The sequence below is a fragment of the Chelonia mydas genome, chromosome 4 (assembly GCF_015237465.2).
Source record: "Chelonia mydas isolate rCheMyd1 chromosome 4, rCheMyd1.pri.v2, whole genome shotgun sequence".
NCBI classification, from domain to species: Eukaryota; Metazoa; Chordata; order Testudines; family Cheloniidae; genus Chelonia; species Chelonia mydas.
The window spans coordinates 110,544,154-110,565,387 of NC_057852.1; the positions used below are offsets into that span (position 1 = coordinate 110,544,154).

General features: G+C 41.9%; 2 protein-coding genes across 8 annotated transcripts in view; one reads left to right on the forward strand and one right to left on the reverse strand.

Annotated features, from left to right (window-relative positions):
* Window positions 1–1,047, forward strand: part of LCORL (ligand dependent nuclear receptor corepressor like) — a 183,669-nt gene extending 182,622 nt beyond the window's left edge. For all 4 annotated transcript variants that reach the window (XM_043544603.1, XM_037898007.2, XM_037898010.2 and 1 more), the window contains one exon: window positions 131–1,047. In XM_043544603.1, coding sequence (XP_043400538.1) covers window positions 131–135 — 5 coding nt within the window. In that variant the 3' untranslated portion in view covers window positions 136–1,047. The remainder of the gene's footprint in view (window positions 1–130) is intronic.
* Window positions 1,048–1,659: 612 nt separating this feature from the next.
* The window catches only part of NCAPG (non-SMC condensin I complex subunit G), a 42,706-nt gene continuing 23,131 nt past the window's right edge, over window positions 1,660–21,234 (reverse strand). For 3 of the 4 annotated variants that reach the window (XM_043544609.1, XM_037898013.2, XM_043544610.1), the window contains 9 exons: window positions 21,059–21,178; window positions 18,770–19,009; window positions 16,999–17,180; window positions 12,277–12,451; window positions 11,707–11,868; window positions 6,243–6,393; window positions 4,479–4,571; window positions 2,933–3,011; window positions 1,660–2,022 (listed from right to left, as the gene is read on the reverse strand). In XM_043544609.1, the coding sequence (XP_043400544.1) occupies window positions 1,896–2,022; window positions 2,933–3,011; window positions 4,479–4,571; window positions 6,243–6,393; window positions 11,707–11,868; window positions 12,277–12,451; window positions 16,999–17,180; window positions 18,770–19,009; window positions 21,059–21,178 (1,329 nt within the window). In that variant the 3' untranslated portion in view covers window positions 1,660–1,895. The remainder of the gene's footprint in view (window positions 2,023–2,932; window positions 3,012–4,478; window positions 4,572–6,242; window positions 6,394–11,706; window positions 11,869–12,276; window positions 12,452–16,998; window positions 17,181–18,769; window positions 19,010–21,058; window positions 21,179–21,234) is intronic. The other variant, XM_043544608.1, reaches the window with a different exon arrangement.

The following is a 21,234-nucleotide window of genomic DNA, read 5'->3' on the forward strand; positions in this document are numbered from 1 at the left end:
ACCTCTAGGTGGGCTTGAGGTAGCCAAAAAAAGAAAAGTGCCCTCTCCACCTCTCACCTGTGGTGATGTGCCTGGTTTGGATGAAAAATAAAACACTAAAGTTCTTTATCTCCTTTTCCCCCTCCCCCAGCCTGATACAAGTGAAAGCCTCTGAGAAGCAGAATGTATTTGACATGAACGCAGCAACTCAACCTTTGAAGTCTGTAAAGAAGTGCCTTAATCAGCCCACTGAGTGGAATCTGAATTTTGCAACAGTATCTCTTGCCAGCTGTAAAGTTTTTAACCAAAATCTCAAAAGTGATGAGAACAAATAGATTGCAGCTATTCTTGCACTATTATTTTGTACATTGTTGTTTTTCTCCTGCTGAATCATAAGCATTTATTAAATTGATCTTGAAATGATCTCTTGTGATTTGGCTTTATATTAAAATCAGTAGCATTATTCATTTTGATGTACTCTTATGTTTTTTACATGAAGGTTTGCATTTGACCATTATGGAATTTTGCAGTACAAATCTCATATCAGATGTTTCCCTTTTAATAGTATTTCATGGGGGGGGGAGGGGGAAGGGGCTTATGTTCTTTTAAGTTTATATATTATCCCAGTTCTATTTTTGTGCACAAAAAGTTAATATATTTTGTGACATGGGTCACTAACTGTAAAGATTTATGGCAATGATTCAGAAACAATTCTGTACCAGGTGGAGACTGACTACCTCGAAGCAAAGCAGTAAAAAGATGTGGCAAAGATGTATAAAATCTCATTCAGAAATGTTCACAATTTACAAAACAATCAGATTGCACAGTATGTTTTCCTTTTCTAGGGGGTTGCGGGTGGGGTTTATTTTCACTTATCCTGAGAAAATGTGTCAATATTTAAAAACTGTAGTCTAAAAGAAAGGCCAGCCTTGCAGGAGAAATCTCTTGAAAGATCGTCATTCAACAAACTTGTATCTGCACTTTTTTTATTGATGTTTCTGATAAGTGGTCCATTTTGTTTTGTTTCTATGAATTTGCCTGTCACCAATTAAAATGGATGTAAACACATTTCCAGTTAATTGCTTTATTGCATTTTAGAATTAATTTCACACTTCCAACAGTCATGGAGTATACCTCTTAAGCAGATGTAAATGTTTCCATTTTCATTACCTAGTAGACAATTTTGTCAATCCTAAAACATAGCCTCAGCTAAGGTTATTTGACATGTCTAATAAAAAGTGTATTTATAGTAGTGTGCTGTTATATTAGGTACTTAAAAAAAACCTATACTGCACATTTCCCTTTTCTCGATGCACTTATTTTATGGACAGAGCAAAGATTCTTTCACTCAGTTCTCCATCCTTGATAATATAGAGCCAAGAGAGTCAATAGCCCGGAAGAAGTGTCCTTCGATGATTCAGTGGTTAAACTGGAAGCATAAAGCAACCAGGTCCCCCGCACCTCACACTGCAATACAGACAAGCCAATAATGAGAATAAGTCCATTAAGATGTACTGCCTTCAAGAACCCACGCACCAGTAACTGTAAACACACACCAAAAACAACAGCTAGCTTGAAAATTCAAAAGGTAATTCTCAGTGCTGCTAATGAGACTTAAATCTTCAGATGGAAAGTGCTGTTTTGTTAAGGTGCTTTATCAAGAAGACTAAAAGCCACAAATCAGGTTTAAGACAGACATACTTTTATTACACAAAGAGAAAATATGCATCTAACAAAGGAGTGATTGTCAAAATTAACCCTAATTTAAAATATTGTAAAGCTCCTGGGAACTTCATGTTTTTACAACTATAGAAAGATTTAAAAAAACTGGATTGACCGTAAAACAAAGCTTATTTTTGTAAGTCTTGTGAAGAGCTGGCTTTCATGAAGGACACTTCTCTTGCTTGCTCTCATCTTCAATCATCTGCTTCTGCATTCAGAAGCTTTGAGAGATTCATTCGAGTTTTCTCAAGTGCTGCTGTTTTTGCTCGTCTTGAAGGTCTTGAACTTGGCAATGTAACTGGTTCTGGAACTTCATCACCACTAAACATAAAAGGTTTCAAAATGGCCACAAAAAAGTTGTAAGCAAATTTAAATGTAAATGCACTGCCTTGAAACCACTGAATAATAAACTGCATTCTTTATTGTAGACACTGCACTGGATATAGGTTGTAAGTTTATTTTTAAATAGCTGTGTATATATCAATTAGATTAGTGACCACCACAAAGGGATAACCAAAGGTTAGTAGTTAAAGTGTGTGGAAAGCAGCAAGATAAGCTTTTAGGGGCTATCAACATAAAACAAATTGTCTAGACAAATTAAAGGGCCTGATCATATTGAAGTTAATGGGTCATGTGCTTGACCATAAGCAGATGTGCGTCCACAGTTAGTGTTAAGATAACAGCACTGCGTAATGGGGTGAAGTGAATGGCGTTCAATTTTTTTTTCCAAATGTTGATTTCTAAAGTTTATCAATTTACAAATTAAAAAACTGAATAATAGCAACAAGATAGTAGCAATTAGTGTAGCAGAGGTAACTTTACAAACCCTTCCCTAAATAGCTGTTACACAAGAACAAAAGACTGGAAGATATACTGGAAAAGAATTAATGCAGGTTGAATTTCTTAGCTGTAAGTCTTCAGCTATTAAAGAAATTGTTTTATTTCCTTGAAAGGAGAACAATTACTTTTTCTTAACTAGTACTTCTGAAGGAGACTGAACATTTATGGACTTTTAATTACTTATTTTTTATTACCCTTGTTGAGAAGTCTGGGATTAATTCTATAGTATATATAGTTAACATGTAGTTTATCTTCTGGCTTGGAACATCTAATTTTAAAAAGAAGGATCATATGGATGAAAGGGTTTGAATTAAGTTTGCTTGCAAGGAAGAAGGAAGGAAGTTAGAGTGGCAGGAGGGACGTCATGCATTCATTCCACAAGACTGTTTACCTTTCACTGTCAGACGCTACCGTTTTACGATTTCTTCTCATGTTCACAGACCTAGCCTCTGTGTTGACTTTTCTCTGCCCTAAAACACAAATGAAAGTTACCCATCACCAGAACAATGACAATGTGCCTTTTGTTCAAACAATCTTCACATCTTAGAACTCCTAGAGACTTTTCATTTCTTCAATACTATTCTTCCTAAACAAATTTCCCTCACCACACATGGGTAGTTCCTTATACCAGTGACTCTCAACCTTTCCAGACTACCGTACCCCTTTCAGAGGCGTCTGCAAGACAAAATCAGACTCAAGTTACACCTCACCTAAAAACTACTTGCTTACAAAAATCAGACATAAAAATACAACAGTGTTACAGCACACTATTGCTGAAAAGTTGCTTACTTTCTCATTTTTACATATAAATCAAATCAACTGGAATATAAATACTGTACTTACATTTCAGTGTATAGTAAGAGCAATATAAACAAATCACTGTATGAAATTTTAGTTTGTACTGATTTCACTAATGCATTTTATGTAGCCTGTTGTAAAACTAGGCAAATATCGAGATGAGTTGATGTACACCATGAAAGACCTCTGCGTACCCCCAGGGTACGTGTACCCCTGGTTGAGAACCACAGACATAGAACACAGGACCCTGACTATAAAAGATTGATAAACCATGAAGAAACACACAACACCCTCTTAAAATGCCTTATTTGTTTACATACAATACTTATTGGGCTCTATTAGTTAGACTATAATAAAAAGGAATTAGGAAGCCAGTTTCTCATTGGCAACTCAAAGGCAAAATGACTGAACAGTCCTTGCTATCTCATCTCCGTGCCGAATATTTAGACTGGACAAGCGGGGCCCGTTAGTATCTTTGCAGGCAGTAATGTGATGTGACTTAGGGCCAGAGAATGCGGAGATTGTGGCACTTTTCTTTTGGCTAGCTCTATTGTTTCCAAAGTCAGAGCTCAGCTTTTGTATCTTGCTTCAAATCAAATACTTTCTCCTCTCCTTATACTGCTCTACTGTGCCATAAAATGTGTTAATACATCCCCTTACTTCTCACCTGTTGAATGAGGGATCTAAAACCAGTTAACATTTTCTTCTCCTCTATCCCAACTTTTTAAACACCTACTAATCATTCAAAGATTTTAAGTCAGGTGTCCAAAGACAGGATTTACAATTCACCTCGCAGTAACGAACAGTGCAGTGTGTATTTGACATGGACGTTATTTGCACACAGAATATCAAGTAGAAGCAGAAGTTTTGTTTCATAAACCACAGTTCCAACTTTTTACAGATAACTTGACACTGCTTTAGTCTGTGTAAAGTAACCACATAAGGGTGTTATAGTGACAAGCACTGTTTCATAAACTCTGTCAGTCAGAGATGTTTTATTTATTTTTTAAAAATCAAAGGCTTTAAAGAAAATTATGCTACAACAAAAACATTTTTGCTGCAATTCCTATAGGGCTTACTTTAAATTTAAAAAAAATATATTTGTAGCTGTTAATGTTAAGCTATAAGTCAGCTCATACCTCTATTAGCTTTGCTTCTTGTAGATTTCTGCTTTGTAGGTGCATTATCTTTATGTTCATTAACAGGACTTTGATCAGCTTCTTTATTCTTTTCTGTGTAACAGAACAGTGTATCAGGCCAATCGTAACAGATGTGATCTTTACATACCAATGCTGAAAATAAACTAAACACACCTCTGCTGTCATTTTTTAAAAGTTCAGTCATTTTTAATTCAGAAAAAATAGGAACACACACTAGCAACCATTGCAAAGTGTGCTTTTCTTTACAGCAGTGATGCTCAAACTTTTCCAGTCGTGTCCCTCCTTACCAGTAATGGAATCTGTCTACCCCCCCTCCAATTACTGCACAGCCAAGGCTTCCTCAGCAGCAGAGCTCGGGCTCAAAGCGGAGCTGGGTTGGGGAGCATGGCACTCCCTTCCTGCCCTCCTGTGGGGGCTGGCCACAGTCCTGCACCCCCCTAAATATTCCTCTGCACCCCTAGGGGAGCACACCCCACAATTTCAGAACCACTGCTTTACAAGATGCAAGAGCTCTCGCTACAAGAAAATATGTACTGAAATGCAGAATCTCCATTCCTCTTTGAGGGAACTTCACACTGGAAAGAAAACCAACCATGAGCCAATAGCAGGCAAAGGCTGTTATCCCACAGCTGGAGGAAAGAGGTGGGGGGGGGGGGGGGGGGGGGGGGGGGGGGGGGGGAGAGAGGGAGGGTGCACAACCTAAACAAACTAGTCACTACAGCTCCCCCTACAATGAATATGCAAAGATGAAAACAGCTGAAATTGTTATACATATTTTGTGACCCATCTCTGAATTAAATGTATTTGAGTCTATCAGCCCCACTGAGCTATAACTCCTGGAGCTTAGTACTCTGAAATGATGGAGTTCAGGCCCTGAAGTAAGCCACTAATAAAGAAGCAGAAAGGAAGAGCCAACTGAGTGGTCTTCAAGTCAGTTTAAGACAGTTGCTTAGCTATTTAGATAGGAAACTGATCAAGACCAGCTCCTGGAAGGATTTCTAAACTCCTTGTCCGAAGGGGTGCTAACAGATCTGAGTTACTGATAGCACAGGAACTGCAAGTGGTCCCCTGCTGCCTAAATGGTACAGAGGATGGGTAGCTTCTTGCTGCACAACTACAAGTGCAAAGTCTAGCTCCAGATGCATAAGCTAACACTGAGAAGAGCCATCACGGCTAACATATCACTACAATAAAAATTAGTCTGAAAAACATAAGAAATCTCTTTTGAGAAAAACTGCAGATATGAAAAGTACTCAAGCCCAACAAGCAAGAAAAGGAAAGAAGAACTTGAAAACTAGTGAAAACTTTTAAACTCAGTAGGTTTCCAGGCTAATTAGTAGACACTAGTATTCAAGAGATAAGTGACTATTCAAATCTGCTGAAGAAAGCCCATCTGGTTAGTGTAACATTTATTTGTGAAGAGACTGTGGAGAGAATCGATGATGGAGAAACGTGTGGCAATACTTACACAAGAGGAATATGGAAAATGAAAGGGAAAAATAGTAGAGAAACTAGGAAAAAGCTAGGTAAAAAAACCAAAAGATAGAATAGTCCAACATTGCAATACTTTTTCAAAAGGGTAAGAATGTACAATTTACAACTTATATTTTTGTTACTTTAAAACTTTGCATAGTAAAGAGAAAACCTTTATGTTTCTATGTAAAAAATATATATATACTCCCCACCCCACCTGCATTCAGGGACTCATTTACTCTCCTGTTAGCCATACTTTCAGTACATTACCTTCCTCATTTGGATTAACATGCTCAGATGTTATGGTGCCAGTTTCCTGTTCTACTTCTGAGCGGTCTTTGTCGAAATAATTTCCTTTGCTTAAATTCAAATTCATCTTGAATTTCTCAATCGCTCTTTGACACAACTTATCTTTGACCTTCTGTGGGTAGAAATGTTTCATATTAATATTGCTTAATTCTGCAACAGCTCAGTTTCTACATATCTTCTAATATAGGATTATCCACAAAATGCTGGTATTTCTATATCTGAGAATCAGGTACCCCTCACTATAGTAAATGCGACTAGTACCATATTTTGTATGGCGATAAAACACTCTCTAAGTTATGGATACTAACAGACAAGGCGAATTATTTAGGAAACAACAGGGTGGATCAGTTTAAAAACCAAGGTCATTACGTAGCAATTTAGATGAAGAATAAAAAGACTATTTAGGTCACCAGCATTAAACCTTTGTTCATTTTAGAATTAGTGGCCGAAATAAAAGGAAGGCTACTGATCAATCATCTGAATTCTTCGAGATGAGTCCCTGCCCATTCACACTATTGGAAGGTGGATCGGCAGTGCAGCAAGCTACTGGAACCTTTGAAAGCAATGCCTCGAGGCACCTGTGCTGCTCTGAACATTTCAGAGGAGACCATATAAAGGCCTGGACCATTTTGAATCCCGTCACAGCTTCGTAACCATACGAGAGCTCCAACCTAAAATCCCCAATTTATTTGGTAAAAACTACAATGTACAAGGTACTAAGAGTATAAATGTTTTCTGCTATTAAGACCGAGTAAAAGTTCCAGGTCTGCATATAACCTGTGTTGGAAGGAAATGAGGCAGTTGGGCACCCTAGCCCCTTTTATACCCTCACCTTTGGAACATTTAGAGCTTCAGGGGTAGGAAGTAGTGCAGGGACCACAATGGGCAGGGCTTCCAGAAGGTTCCATCAATTTGCTGTACTGTGGTATAAGAAGGGGGCCAACTCACCAACCAGTGTGTCAAATAAAGCTGCCAACAGCAATAGAATGGCAGTCCCTTTCTTCCAGGATGGGTTTATTTTTCAAAATCCAAACAGTCCAACTCAAAACAAAACAGGTAAACCAGGTCCTGATGCCTAGTCCTTCCTACAGCCTCTTCCTCAAAAGGCTTCTGCCACAGCAGATATCTCCAGCCAGATCTTCCACCTAGCTGGTGCAGAGAGCCCCTCTCACACCGTTCCCTGATCATGGTCTTCTGGAAAAGACTTCCTGCTTGCTGGCCTTTTATCTAAGAACCAGGTAACCTACTGGCTATCACCTAAGCCCTGACCTCAAACCCCCTACCTGGAAGGCAGCTAGTTAGTAACAGGTGGGGCTAAGCCAGGGGTGGGCAAACTACGGCCCAGGGGGCGCATCTGGCCCTTCAGACACTTTAATCTAGCACTTCAGCTCCCACCAGGGAGCGGGATCCAGGGCTTGGCCTGTTCCGGTGCTCCAGCCAGGAAGTGGGATTGAGGGCTTGCCCTGCTCCGTGCAGCTTCCGGAAGCAGTGGCATGTCCCCCCTCGAGCTCCCACACGTAGGGGCAGCCAGGGGGCTCCACACGTCGCCCCCGACCCAAGAGCCTCCCCAGCAGCTCCCATTGGCTGGGAATCACAGCCACTGGGAGCTGCAGGGATGGTGCCTGCGGACAGGGCAGCACGCAGACACGCTTGGCCGTGCCGCCACGTAGGAGACGGACGGGGGACATGCCGCCGCTCCTGGGAGCTGCTTGAGGTAAGCGCCGCCCAGACCCTGCCCCCCCCCCCCGCCCTGATCCCCCTCCTGCACTCCAAACCCCTCAGTCCCAGCCTGGAGCACCCTCAACCCCACCCCAGAGCCTGCACCCCCAGCTGGAGCCCTCACACACACACACCCCAACCCCCTACCCCAGCCTAGAACCCCTTCCCACACCCTAAATTCATTTCTGGCCCCACCTCAGAGCCCTCACCCCCTCATGCACCCCAGTTTTGTGAGCATTCATGGCCCCCAATACAATTTCCATAGCCAGATGTGACCCACAGGCCAAAAAGTTTGCTCACCCCTGGGCTAAGCCCACATCCCTTAAAAGGGCCATCCCATCCCATAACACACAGGTAATAGTGTAATACCACAATAGTCCAAACACCAATCAAAGAAGGCAAATTAATTCTCATTACTAGGTATAAGTGCCTGAAATGCACTTTGTTGGCGCAGTAAGAGGATTCAGCATATTAGGTTAGATATTTCATTTTTATGCCATGCTAAACATGGAAGAATGTCATTTCTTACTACGCTTGTCAAACTATGCTTAAACTGTATGTTAGAATTAAAACTACCAAGCTAGCTACTACAACTAGCTTTAAATCAATAGAGAAGGATTAGATAAACAGCCGAAGCTCTGTAGACTCCAGCGCATGCAGAAGTTATTGCCCTACACTCACACACACACACACCCCCCACCCTCCTCAGGCCACACCCTTAAAGGAGTCCATAGGCTCCACATTCACTTCAGGACTGAGTTCAAAATTACCACCTTTGTTAAATCCAGGTATGGACTTATCGACCTTGTGTCCCTCTCAACCCTTCTGCATGTATAGCACTGTATTCTTCTATCCCTCCATCCAATCTGACCATGGTTGATGCAAGTTTTCTCTGCTATTCTTTAAGCCATTTGTAGCAGCCTTCCAATACCTCTCCATTTCAGCTCAAACTGTACTCTTTCCCCACTGCCTAAGAGACCTAATGCTAAGCATGCACGTAAGCATTTAGCTGTGGAAGGACTGAATAAAGATAAGGTCCAACTTCTACATTCAGCTGCAAATACTGAGATTTGGTTAACAGCAGTAGCTGGAACCAACTAGGGGCCGTGCTCCTCTTGACCTGCTGCTCACAAACAGGGAAGAATTGGGAGGAGAAGTAGAAATGGGTGGCAACCCGAGCAGCAGTGACCATGAGATGGTTGAGGTCAGGATCCTGACAAAAAAGAAGAAAGGAGAGCAGCAGAATATGGAGCCTGGAGTTCAGAAAAGCAGACTTTTACTCCCTCAGGGCACTGATGGGCAGGATCCCCTGGGAGAATAACATGAGGGGGAAAGGAGTCCAGGAGAGCTGGCTGTATTTTAAAGACGCCTTATTGAGTGTGCAGGAACAAACCATCCCTATGCACAGAAAGAATAGCAAATATGGCAGGCAACCAGCTTGGCTTAACAGAGAAACCTTTGGTGAGCTTAAACACAAAAAGGAAGCTTACAAGAACTGGAAACTTGGACAGATGACTAGGGAGGAGTATAAAAATATTGCTCGAGCATGCAGGGATGTAATCAGGAAGGCCAAAGCACAAGTAGAGTTGCAGCTAGCAAGGGATGTGAAGGGTAACAAGAAGGGTTTCTACAGGTATGTTAGCAACAAGGAGGAGGTCAGGAAAGTGTGGGAGCCTTACTGAATGGGGGAGGCAACCTAGTGACAGATGATGTGGGAAAAGCTGAAATACTCAATGTTTTTTTTTGCCTTGGTCTTCACAGACAAGGTCACCTGCCAGACTGCTGCACTGGGCAGCACAGTATGGGGAGGAGCTGAGGAGCCCTCAGTGGTGAAACAACAAGTTAAGGACTATTTAGAAAAGCTGGACATGCACAAGTCCTTGGGGCCGGATCTAATGCATCCGAGGATGCTGAGGGAGTTGGCTGGTGTGATTGCAGAGCCATTGGCCATCATCTTTGAAAACTCAAGGTCTCAGACAATTGGAAAAAGGCAAACATGGTGCCTTTAAAAAAGGGAAGAAGGAGAATCCGGGGAACTACAGACATGTCAGCCTTACTTCAGTCCCTGGAGGAGAGGAAGGTGATCAGGAGCAGTCAACATGGATTCACCAAGGGCAAATCATGCCTAACCAATCTTATTGCATTCTATGATGATAACTGGCTCTGTGGATATGGGGAAAGTGGTGGGTGTGATATATCTTGACTTTAGCAAAGCTTTTGATACGGTCTCCCACAGTATTCTTGCCAGCAAGTTAAAAAAGTATGGATTGGATGAACGGACTATAAGGTTGATAGAAAGCTGGCTAGATCATCAGGCTCAATGGGATTAATGGCTCGATGTCTACTTGACAGCCAGTATCAAGCAGAGTGCCCCAGGGGTGTGTCCTGGGGCCAGTTTTGTTCAACATCTTCACTAATGATCTGGATGATGGGATGGATTGCACCCTCAGCAAGTTCACGGATGACACTAAGCTGGGGGGAGAGGTAGATGTACTCGAGGTAGGGATAGGGGCCAAAGTGACCTAGACAAACTGGATGATTGGGCTAAAAGAAATCTGATGAGGTTCAACAAGGATAAGTGCAGACTCCTGCACTTCGGATGGAAGAATCCCATGCACTGCTACAGGCTGGAGACCGACTGGCTAAGCAGCAGTTCTGCAGAAAAGGACCTAGGGATTACAGTGAACAAAAAGCTGGATATGAGTCAACAATGTGCCCCTATTGCCAAGAAGGCTAACCGCATATTGGGTTGCATTAGTAGGAGCACCGCTAGCAGATCCAGGGAAGTGATTATTCCCCTCTATTCGGCACTGGTGAGGCCACATCTGGAGTATTGCGTCCAGTTTTGGGCCCCCCACTACAGAAAGGATGTGGACAAATTGGAGAGAGCCCAGCGGAGGGCAACAAAAATGATTAGGGGGCTGCGGCACATGATTTATGAGGAGAGGCTGAGGGAACTGGGCTTATTTAATCTGCAAAAGAGAAGAGTGAGGGGGGGATTTGATAGCAGCCTTCAACTACCTTAAGGGGGGAGGGATCCAAAGAGGATGGAGCTAGGCTGTTCTCAGTGGTGGCAGATGATAGAACAAGGAGCAATGGTCTCAAGTTGCAGTGTGGGAGATCTAGGTTGGATATTAGGAAAACATATTTCACTAGGAGGGTGGTGAAGCACTGGAATGGGTTACCTAGGGAGGTGATGGAATCTCCATCTTTAGAGGTTTTTAAGGCCCAGCTTGACAAAGCCCTGGCTGGGATAATTTAGTTGGGGCTGGCCCTGTTTTGAGTAGGGGGTTGGACTAGATGACTCAGAGGTCTCTTCCTAATCATCTGATTCTATTCTATGGTCCAAGATGTAAAGGACTATCTTCAATTTTATTTACATGTGATAAAATAAGGTGCAGCACATCTATCATGGATCTTACTGTGATGACACATGAAAAACATGGCATGTTGCTTCAACTTATTGCACTGGTTGAAATGGTTCAATGTATTTACAACATAGGTCATAGTGATCTCAGCCCACAGTTCAAAATATAAATATCCTGATTAAAACAAAAATAATTCCATCCTTATTAGTATTAAGTTAACACAGATTCTTTGTTAAATAACTAAAAAATAAACTATGGAATACTACTAGAATACTGAATTTTTAGCTATTAAAAAAGGTACCAAGAGCAATGTAACAATTTATTTGTATACTACCTACCTCAAGGATCTCCTCAAGTAGGACCAGAAGATCTTTTGTGAAATATTTACTGAGTTCTAATGAACTCAAGGCTTTTGCATAAATACGAACATCTGGTGCAGTTGGGTCTATCAAGATCTCATTGCAGATTTTCACGGCTAAGCTATCATGCACTGTTAAATCCTGTAAAAATCATAAGAATATTCTGAAAGCTGGTTGAAAGTTATTTACATGAGAAGACCGTGTAATGTGCCTGACGTAAGTGCCCGATCAGCTATGTTAAATGGTAAAAAATTACATTTTTCAAAAAGCAGCATTTTATGCATGTGTGCCAATTTATGTACATGCACGCACACACAGGAAGGAGCAAACAACAGCTGCTGGTAAATTAAGTACGGTGGTGTTGCTTTAGCCACATGAGGAAACAGCAAGCTAGAAACAGGTCACTTGGGATAATCTCTTTCCTTCCCTCTTATGCAGGAGCCTCAAACGGAGAAATCTTCACAGAGTGATAGCAGTGGCTGGGTTGTTGGGATGCAATCTCTAGCCACAAACATCAAAGTAGCACCCCGTGAGCCATAATCTACATACTTGGTAATCCTGGGACTTTTTGGCCTGAGGATTCAGTCCACTTGGTCTTGTCAGGTCCACTAACAGTTCAGAAACATTAGCAATATCTACTTCAGCCAAAGGTGAAGATGCAGGAGCATTAAACAGTGTGCGCAGAGTTGGAAGAAAGGCTTCCTCAAAACATTCCTGATTAGTCCTGTTTTAAAAGAGTCAGATGTTAGTAAACAATGGGAAAATGTGATCAGAAGTTCATCACAGCCTCATCTCAGAACTAGCACAGTATTTTGTGGGGCCTCAGTAGGCCCAAACCTTCCAACCCTATCCTAAGGATTGGGGTCCACCATGGACTAGGGGTCCTGTCTGTTTGCTGGATCAGGAAGAAGTCCCTAAAACAGTTTAAAACCAGGTTATTTATCCAACAACCCTTTCTGTGTCTGTTGGTCCCTGAAGAATCCAGTTTGCAACTCTCCAGAGGGATCATCCAAAGGGATGATAACCAAGGAAGTACATTAGCATTTCCTTCCTATTAGAGAAGGTACATTCAATGCCACAATAGCACATACGCAACTGCATTTTTAATAGTGGTGATTCTTGAACAAAGAATGACCTTGACTTGGTGGGATATACAGTAAGACTAATGTTCAAAGATAAAGATTTCAGACTCCTCTTGCCAATGTAACTGCAACCAGAGAACATGTCTCAATAAAACCAGATAACCTGTTCACATGCAGAAGAACTAATCACAGAGGTCAGCCCATTTTTCCAGATTGGGGGACACTGAAGACATATATCCTAGTTTCACTTTGATACTGGACTCAACAGAAGTTAAGTGAAAAATTATCCTCTCAATAAAGTGACTTATTCCTGCTCTTGACAGAGTAGCGATAGGAAATTAAGGGTTTTTCCCTCCACAATTTCCCCCTCCTCATCCCCAATTCATTCAGCTGTCCTTTTAGTAGCAATTTGTAGAAACTTTAAATTCACTTTTTATTGTAAAAAACAGATTTGTAACTATTTCATATTCCCAGTTTAGCTTTTATACTAGCTAGCCACAAACTGCCACCCAAAGAGTAGCCAGTCCTATTTTTCCCATGGTAGAAAAAGGAAGGAGAGTTTAAGTCTGCCACATTTTTCTTGGGTTTATTTAAACCTCACCTTTCCCTCTCCCGCACCAACCTCCTTCTGCCCCACAAAAACAAATACCCTGCATTGAAAATCCTGAATCTGCTAATTTAATTATTTAAAACAGGAGCCCAACTGTTTCCTCTACACAGCTGCTGAGCACTAAGGTCAGTTTGTCTGTTTCCTTTTGAAGTTCCACTACTAGTGTTCCTTCAGTGACACTTCAATGCCTGGCTGCAGTGCTCAGCAGCATAAACAAGTAAAAATAATTCTGTTTATATTATCTCTTCCTTAAGAAATTCAATAAAGAGTTGGATCAGAGCTCCCAAAGCAGTTTCACAGGCAGCAGTAAAAATTATAGATTTAAGAGAGGGGAAAGAAAAGAAGGACAAAAGGAGATAAAAGGGGATTTCAAAAGAATATAATAGATTTATTTCACTCCAACCCTAACTGCATGTCTTAAACATTGGCACAGTTATCTCACTGTCATAGTAATCTATGCGCAGACAGAGGAATCTGTGGACTTAAAGATCATTTCTACAATCAATTGGAACATCTAGTATGCACAGTCCCACCACATGATAATCTCGTGATCCTGGGTGACCTAAATGCAGTTACAGGCTCCCTACGAACTGGATTTGAACAGGTCATTGGTCATTATGGTTCAGGCACACCCAATGATAACTCTCGCAGCTTGCTTACATTCTGTGCCTCCCAGATTCTTTCCACTCTTGGGTCATGGTTCAAGTGGCAATGCATATACCAGATGTCATGGATCTCTCATGATGGAGTCACTCAGAAGGAGTTGGACCACATCATTACACGCGATAGGCATCTCTTCGCCTCCTGTAGAGTATATAGTGGTGCAGAATGCGCAGCGAACACGTATCACCTTCTAGTGGTTGCCCGTATGGTGTTGATGCGCCTACGAGCAGGGTAAATCCTCTGCAATGATGATGAAATTTGACATCAACACACTCCATGTGCCAGGTTTAGCCAACAGGTTTTGTATTGACATCAGCAACAGATTCTTGGCTCTAGCTCATCTGCCAGACAACGTGGAGGTTGCCTGGTCCCTGTTCACTTCTACCATCAACCAATCTGCTGAGCAAACAATTGCTGCTCACAGGTATCCAGCACGCCGACCATGGCTATCAGAAAAGGCCTTCCAGATTATTAAACTGAAGGCTGCAGCCCGCCAGCATGGTGATAAGCACACTTGTAATCAGCTGAAGTGAAAATTTAACATCCTGACACTCCATGATCGCAAGCCATATTATAACCAAATGGCGGATGATGTTGAATTTGGCTTAGCTGGGGCGACTTGAAGCATTTCACGCCATCCGCAACCTCAGCAGTCAAGAGGTAGTCATTACAAACGTCATCCTGAACGACAGCCAACGTCATCCATGTAAATCGCATGACGACATTCTCTCACGCTGGGTGGAACATTATCGCAGTGTCCTGAACCATCCTCTAGCTGCTGCTTGTTCAGAGCTGGATGATCTGGCAGTCACTGCGGTTCCAGATCCAGACATTTGTACTGATGCACTAACACTGGATGAAGTGAAATGTACCATCTCTAAACTGAAAAACGGACACGCAGCCAGTGCTGACAGCATCCGCTCTGAGCTGCTAAAATGTGCTATTGATCCTGTAGCAGAATCACTTCTGGCCATCTTTTGTCTAGTGTGGAGAACTGGAACCTTGCCAACCACCTGGAAGGACAATATTGTGATCTCACTCTATAAGGGCAAGGGACCGCGCAATGAATGTAAGAGCTACAGGCCAATCACCATGCTCTCCGTTCTAGGTGTTTTTCGCATGTTTTGCTTGCTTGAGCCTTTGCTACATCAGAAGCATCGTCCCCAGCAGTCAGATTTTACGAGGAACAGGTTCACATTAGACACCATTTTGGCCCTTTGCTTGTTTTTGGAGATACATCGCGAGTTCAGGAAGCCCCTGCACATAGCGTATGTTGATCTTAAGGCTGCATTTGATTCAGTAGACCGTGTCGTGTTATGGAAGGCCTTAAAAGGTTGTAGGTGTCCCTACCACACTGCTGGACTTGATTAGAGAGCTGCGTAATGGAACCACTCCCCATGTTCGTCTGGGGAACCGCATGTCAGTGCCTTTTAAATCAGTATCTGGTGTTAGGCAGGGTTGCATTCTGGCCCCTGCACTCCTTTGTTGGGCAATGGATTTCATAATGCAGCATTCCGTCAGGTCCATCGGCATTGAAATCAGTGATTTCTCACTCACAGACCTCGACTATGTTGATGATGTTATTTTAATACAGAGCCCCAACAGGTTTCGTGAGGCACTGCAGCATGTGGAGGAGGAGTCAGATAAGATTAGTCTCCATGTTTCATGGTCAAAGACAAAACTGCAAAATTTAGGACCAGGTCCACCGGCGATTCCAATCTCTTTGAACAACGAAACAGTTTCCATCTTTTGTTATCTGGGTTCTATGCTTACAAGCTCCTCCAATTCTCACACGGAGGATTTCCATTGGATTGGCACCGCAGCATCTGCCATAGGCTGTTTACAATGGATATGGAATCAACATCATCTTAGTATGACAACTAAGTTCAGGATTTATTCAAACTGTATCCTTCCCATACTGTTGTACGGCTGCGAAACATGGACACTACGCCGTGCAGACTGGACAAAGCTAGAGGCTTTCCACACAAAATGTCAATGTTGTATACTGGGCGTAAAGTGGAATGACTTAATCTGTAATGCAGATGTTTATGGTTGTTCGGGTCTACAGACTACTGGGGCCATTGTTCGCAGGTGGAGCCTTATGCTTTTCGGACAAGTTACAAGGATGCCACAAGACGTTTCAGCGAACACCGTTCTCCGGGTGGCTTGTAACATCTGGGATAAAATTCCACCAACTGAGGGGTAGAGGCGGCCCAGAGGCAGACCCCCTATTACATGGGTTCATCAAGTCTGTTCTGATGCTGCACACTCAGGCCATCAAGCCTTTGCAATTGTGCAGGAAATGGGCCAAATGGCGAACGATTGCTATGGATGACTGTCTGGCTAAGCATTGAAGAACGCTCCATTAAAAAAAATGGAGGTGGGGATTTTATTTCTAGGTATGTTGCAGATGTAACCAAAACAGTGGAGCGATCAATCAGTGTTGATAGCCATATACTAATGCAGCGCAAAGGAATAAATATGGAAAGAATCTTCTTGTGCAAATAGATACACACTATTACTATTTTAACTCTCTCAAGAGGGAAGCATGAAAATGATCACCTTACCTCCTTAGGTTAAAGGCTGTAAATTAAGCCTTTAAACACATAGTTAGGCACTTAAATGTGCCCCGATTTCAGAGTCACTGAGATGCAGCTACTCCCAGTGAAGTAAATGAGAACTGCAGGTGCTCAGATCTACTGAAAAATTAGGCCACTTATTTAGTTATCTAATTTAAAGTACTCAGGTTGGACACTGCTATCCTTACTTTCTTAGGCTACTGTATCATAGTTACGTAGTACATCCCACATACAAAACGTACGGGAATCACAAGAACAAAATCAGTTAAAACTACAACCTAGAAAAGAAAGAAAAAACAATGTATGATTTCAACATCAGATTTTTCAAAGCTCATACCTATTTGCATAAGCAAATAAAGGGAAGAAGACTCCCAGACAGTGTCTAAGTTGAGTATCCTCTTCTGTCACTGGATTATACCACAACAAAATGAGACGAGAAAGAAGTTTGGCACTAATTAATCTCCCAGAGAACATCAACTTGGCCAGACCTTCTGCAGCTTCTGTCCTGAGTTCTGAAAACTTAAGTAAAGAAAGACTGAATCGGAGACAGAATTACAATCCTTTGACCGATACACATTAGTTAATTGAAAAATAAAGCCCCAATCTTACACTGACATCATTGTGGATATATACCTACACCACTGACAACCTCAATGCAGGCTCAAACTTGCATCCTTAGTGTCAGTGAAACTCTTAAAATAGCATACCCCAGACACTTGTAAGTTACTGTAAATGCAAAATGATATCCAAATCCATACTAATAGAATTCAGGAGCCTCAAATCTCTATCATGAAACCTACAGCTAACATACAGGGGGAAAACAAAACAAAAAACAAAACAAAAAACACTTCTTAGATTCCAATCCATTTCCAACCCAGTTAAAAATGAAAAAGGCTTTTCACTCACTAGTGAAAAAATGGATTTCAGAACACACAACTTTGCTACAACAATCCTGCCATTTCATTGCTCTTTTACAGCTATGAAGGCATGTAGGACTGACAGTTTTAGTAATGCCGGAGATGCAGTTAATCATACTTCTTTGGAAGTTGCCAAATACTCATACATCAGTAGTTTGCATCCATTTCTCCTTATTTAGTTCAAACTCATTGATGAGGTTTCATATCTGTTCTTATCCAGCTACTTACAGAGTTTCAAAAAGTTTGTGAGCGGTCTCCCAAAGGAAGGAAGGAGACAAATAGGTCCAAAGTAGAAGCCAGTTTGCAAGACAAGTCCCAATATATTTATCCTAAGACTATTTACAAGAAGGCTACCATCGTGAAAAAGCCAAATCACACAAGGGGACCAAGATCCGAAAGTAGCTTAATGAACATTTGATATAAAACAGAAAATAATAATGAGGAACACAATCCATCAGAAGGCACGTACACCGTTTTTTTTTCCCCCCTTACAAAGGTCACAATTTGATGTTTTCAGAAAGCATTAGGGTCATATAATTGTAACAAACAAAACCACTGAAAACCTGGGGGAGATGCCTAGTTAGTGCCATGAGTTATGTGGGAGGGTAGCAGAGTACAGGAACAGAATACTACGACTCAAAAACCAGACCCAGTGAACTCACAATGGAAGCTTTAACTCCTCCAACAGTGATGAAGTAATTTCCTCCTCTTGCAAAGTAAAGAAAACAGTTTATAAAAATGGATTGGAGTAGCGTTTAAATAAGTCTGTTCTGGTACAGATACTGCTGTATTCACACAGATATCCTTGTTATCACAAGCTGTTCTAGTTATTATTGATTTAAATGGAGCTATGCCAATTTACACCACCCGAGGATCTAGCCAAATGACCTTTAATGGGAAAATAAAGTTATCTGGGTCATAAAGGAATGTCTCACATATTTTCACCAGGAGTACTATGGAGTTACAGCAGCCCTATTTATAGACTTCTGAGCAGTACGCAACAGTGCACATGCAATTTTCATTCACATTTAAATCTACAAGCAGTTCCTGAAATCTCTCAATACGCTGGGCATCTGATCCACGATATAAACATACAGAAGTGTTACTTATGTACAATTATATACAAATTTTTAATTTTGTAACAAAAAAGATGTAGAAGAGCAGACTGATGGCATTTTACAGATAACTTACCTCGCTGTCTAAGAAACTGGAAAGAAGTTGTAGGAGGTTGTGAACAGTGGCAGTCTCTTCTTCCAACTCTTTTATTTTAGTCTCCTCCTCTTCAATATCTCCACTTCTAATCTCTGTTTCTTCACTGTGAGAATCATTGACTTTTTTTGCTCTGAATGTTTCTATCCCAAATAACATCAGCTGGTCAAAGACTGCCTTTAAAGCACTTCGCTTTACCTTTATATCATCAATTTGTAAAACCTAGATTTTGTAAAGGGGGGAAAAAAGATGTATAGTTCTGTGGTACATCACTCAATTAGAAGTGTTGTTAAAAACAAAGAGCTGACAATATTTAACTCCTAAATCAGTGACTGAGGTTAGCCAAAGATCACACAACAATCCATCTAAGCTAAGCGGAATCTCCCCAAACTTTAGAACAATATGAAAAAGCAAACAGAGCTCAAATATGAACCCAAGTTTGGAATAAAATCTGAGGTTGAACTATACAAAATTATTCATTCAGCTCCAGCTATGCAATCAGCCTACTTTGTTCAGGCCAAAACAGTGCAGCCCTATTTATAGCTGTTTCAATCGTGGATGTCATCCTGATCCAAATTGGAGGCCTTATCCCATGTATTCTTATTGTCCTATTGTGTCTATTTTGGAAGCACGTAATAATAAAATCAAACTTATTTGGACTTTGCTAACTCCCAAAGGCCCAAATCATGATCAGGACCCCACTCTGCTGAGTACTATTCATGTAAGACAATAATGCCTGTCCCAAACAGTTTACAGTCTAATTTGAAAGACGATGCAACAAGTAATGGAATGGAAGGACAGCAGGGAGGAGGAGGGTAATAAATTCAAATAGTTGCATAAGTTAGTCTAATCTGAAAGACGACACACATAGCTAAGGGTAACATTTTCAAAAGTGACTTCATCTTAAGCTCCATTTTCTATAGTGACTTAGAAGTCTAAGTCTCACTGAAAGTCAATGGGACTTAGGATCCTAAGTACCTACATCACTTTTGAAAAATAGGATTTAGGCTTTTGAAGATTTTACCCTAAATTCTCTCAGACAGTGACTATACTGTCCTATATGTTTGTCAACACCTAATACAATGGGTCACTTATTTTGATGAGGGCCTTTGGATGCTACTACAGTACAAATAAATATGTAAGAATGTTATAAATAAAAAAAACACAGCGGTTCAAGAAACTCATCTGCTATTGTCCATGTGACTCTAGAGTGGGGGTGGGCAAACTTTTTGGCCTGAGGGCCACATCGTGGTTCCGAAACTGCATGGAGGGCTGGGTAGGGAAGGCTGTGCTTCCCCAAAGAGCCTGGCCCCCGCCCCCATCCCACTTCCCACCCCTGACTGCCCGCCTTAAAAACCACTGACCCATCCACCACCTCCACCCCACTCCTTGTCCCCCGGCTACCCCTATCCAACCCCCCTGCTCCCGGTCCCCTGACTGCTCTGACCCCTATCCACACTCCTGCCCCCTGACACTCCCACGCCTATCCAGCCCCCCCAATCCCTATCCCCTGACTGCCCCCCGGGATCCCCTGCCCCTTATCCAACCCCCCCACTCCCCACCCCCTTACCATGCTGCTAAGGGCACTAGTACTGGCAGCCGCACTGCCCGGCCAGAGCCAGCCACACTGCCACGCAGTCTAGAGCGTCGGCAGCACAGCGAGCTGAGGCTGCGGGGGAGGGGAGACAGCAAGGGAGGGGCTGGGGGCCAACCTCCCCGGCTGGGAGCTCAAGGGCCAGTCAGGACGGTCCTGACAGGCCGCAAATTGCCCACCTCTGCTCTAGAGCCCTTAGGTTTGATTTAAGCTCCTTTTGTTATGCCCTGAACTCGGGGGGAAAAAAGAAGAGCCCCAACCATGAAGCATTTTCCACACAGTGGACATATGCAACTTGCGTTTGGGAGAAAAAGTACCGAGAAGACCACCTAGAGCTGCCAGGACCCTTTCTTTTTCACATAATGCCCAAGATAGGACAAAAAGAAGAAAGTCACAAATATTACGAATTAAGCTTCTCAGCATCTTGTAAGCAATACTGAAATACCCCATTTTACAGGTGAGGAAAACTGAGGCGGAGAGAAGTCAATTGTATGTGGCAGAGTTGGGATGTAAGCCACATATATATTGTTCAGTATTTTTTAAATCCTCAACCAACACAGCTGAGATCCTATATCGGTACTACTTTATTTAGAATTATGTGCCACAAGTACAAGGCCAATTTTATTCACAAAGTCACAGCCAAACAACCCAATTCTTATCACTAAGAAAATTTTTACCTGTAGCAGCAATGCAAGGTGTTGACTGGCAAAGTCTTTGTTCTGCAGAGCACAGCAACCCAAACATAAAACTGCCATATTTCTTACAGCTGGATGGACATTAGTTATTCCAGGAAGTATCTAAAAATAATAATTTGATTCTTTGTGATTAAAATGTACATACTGGAACAACAAAA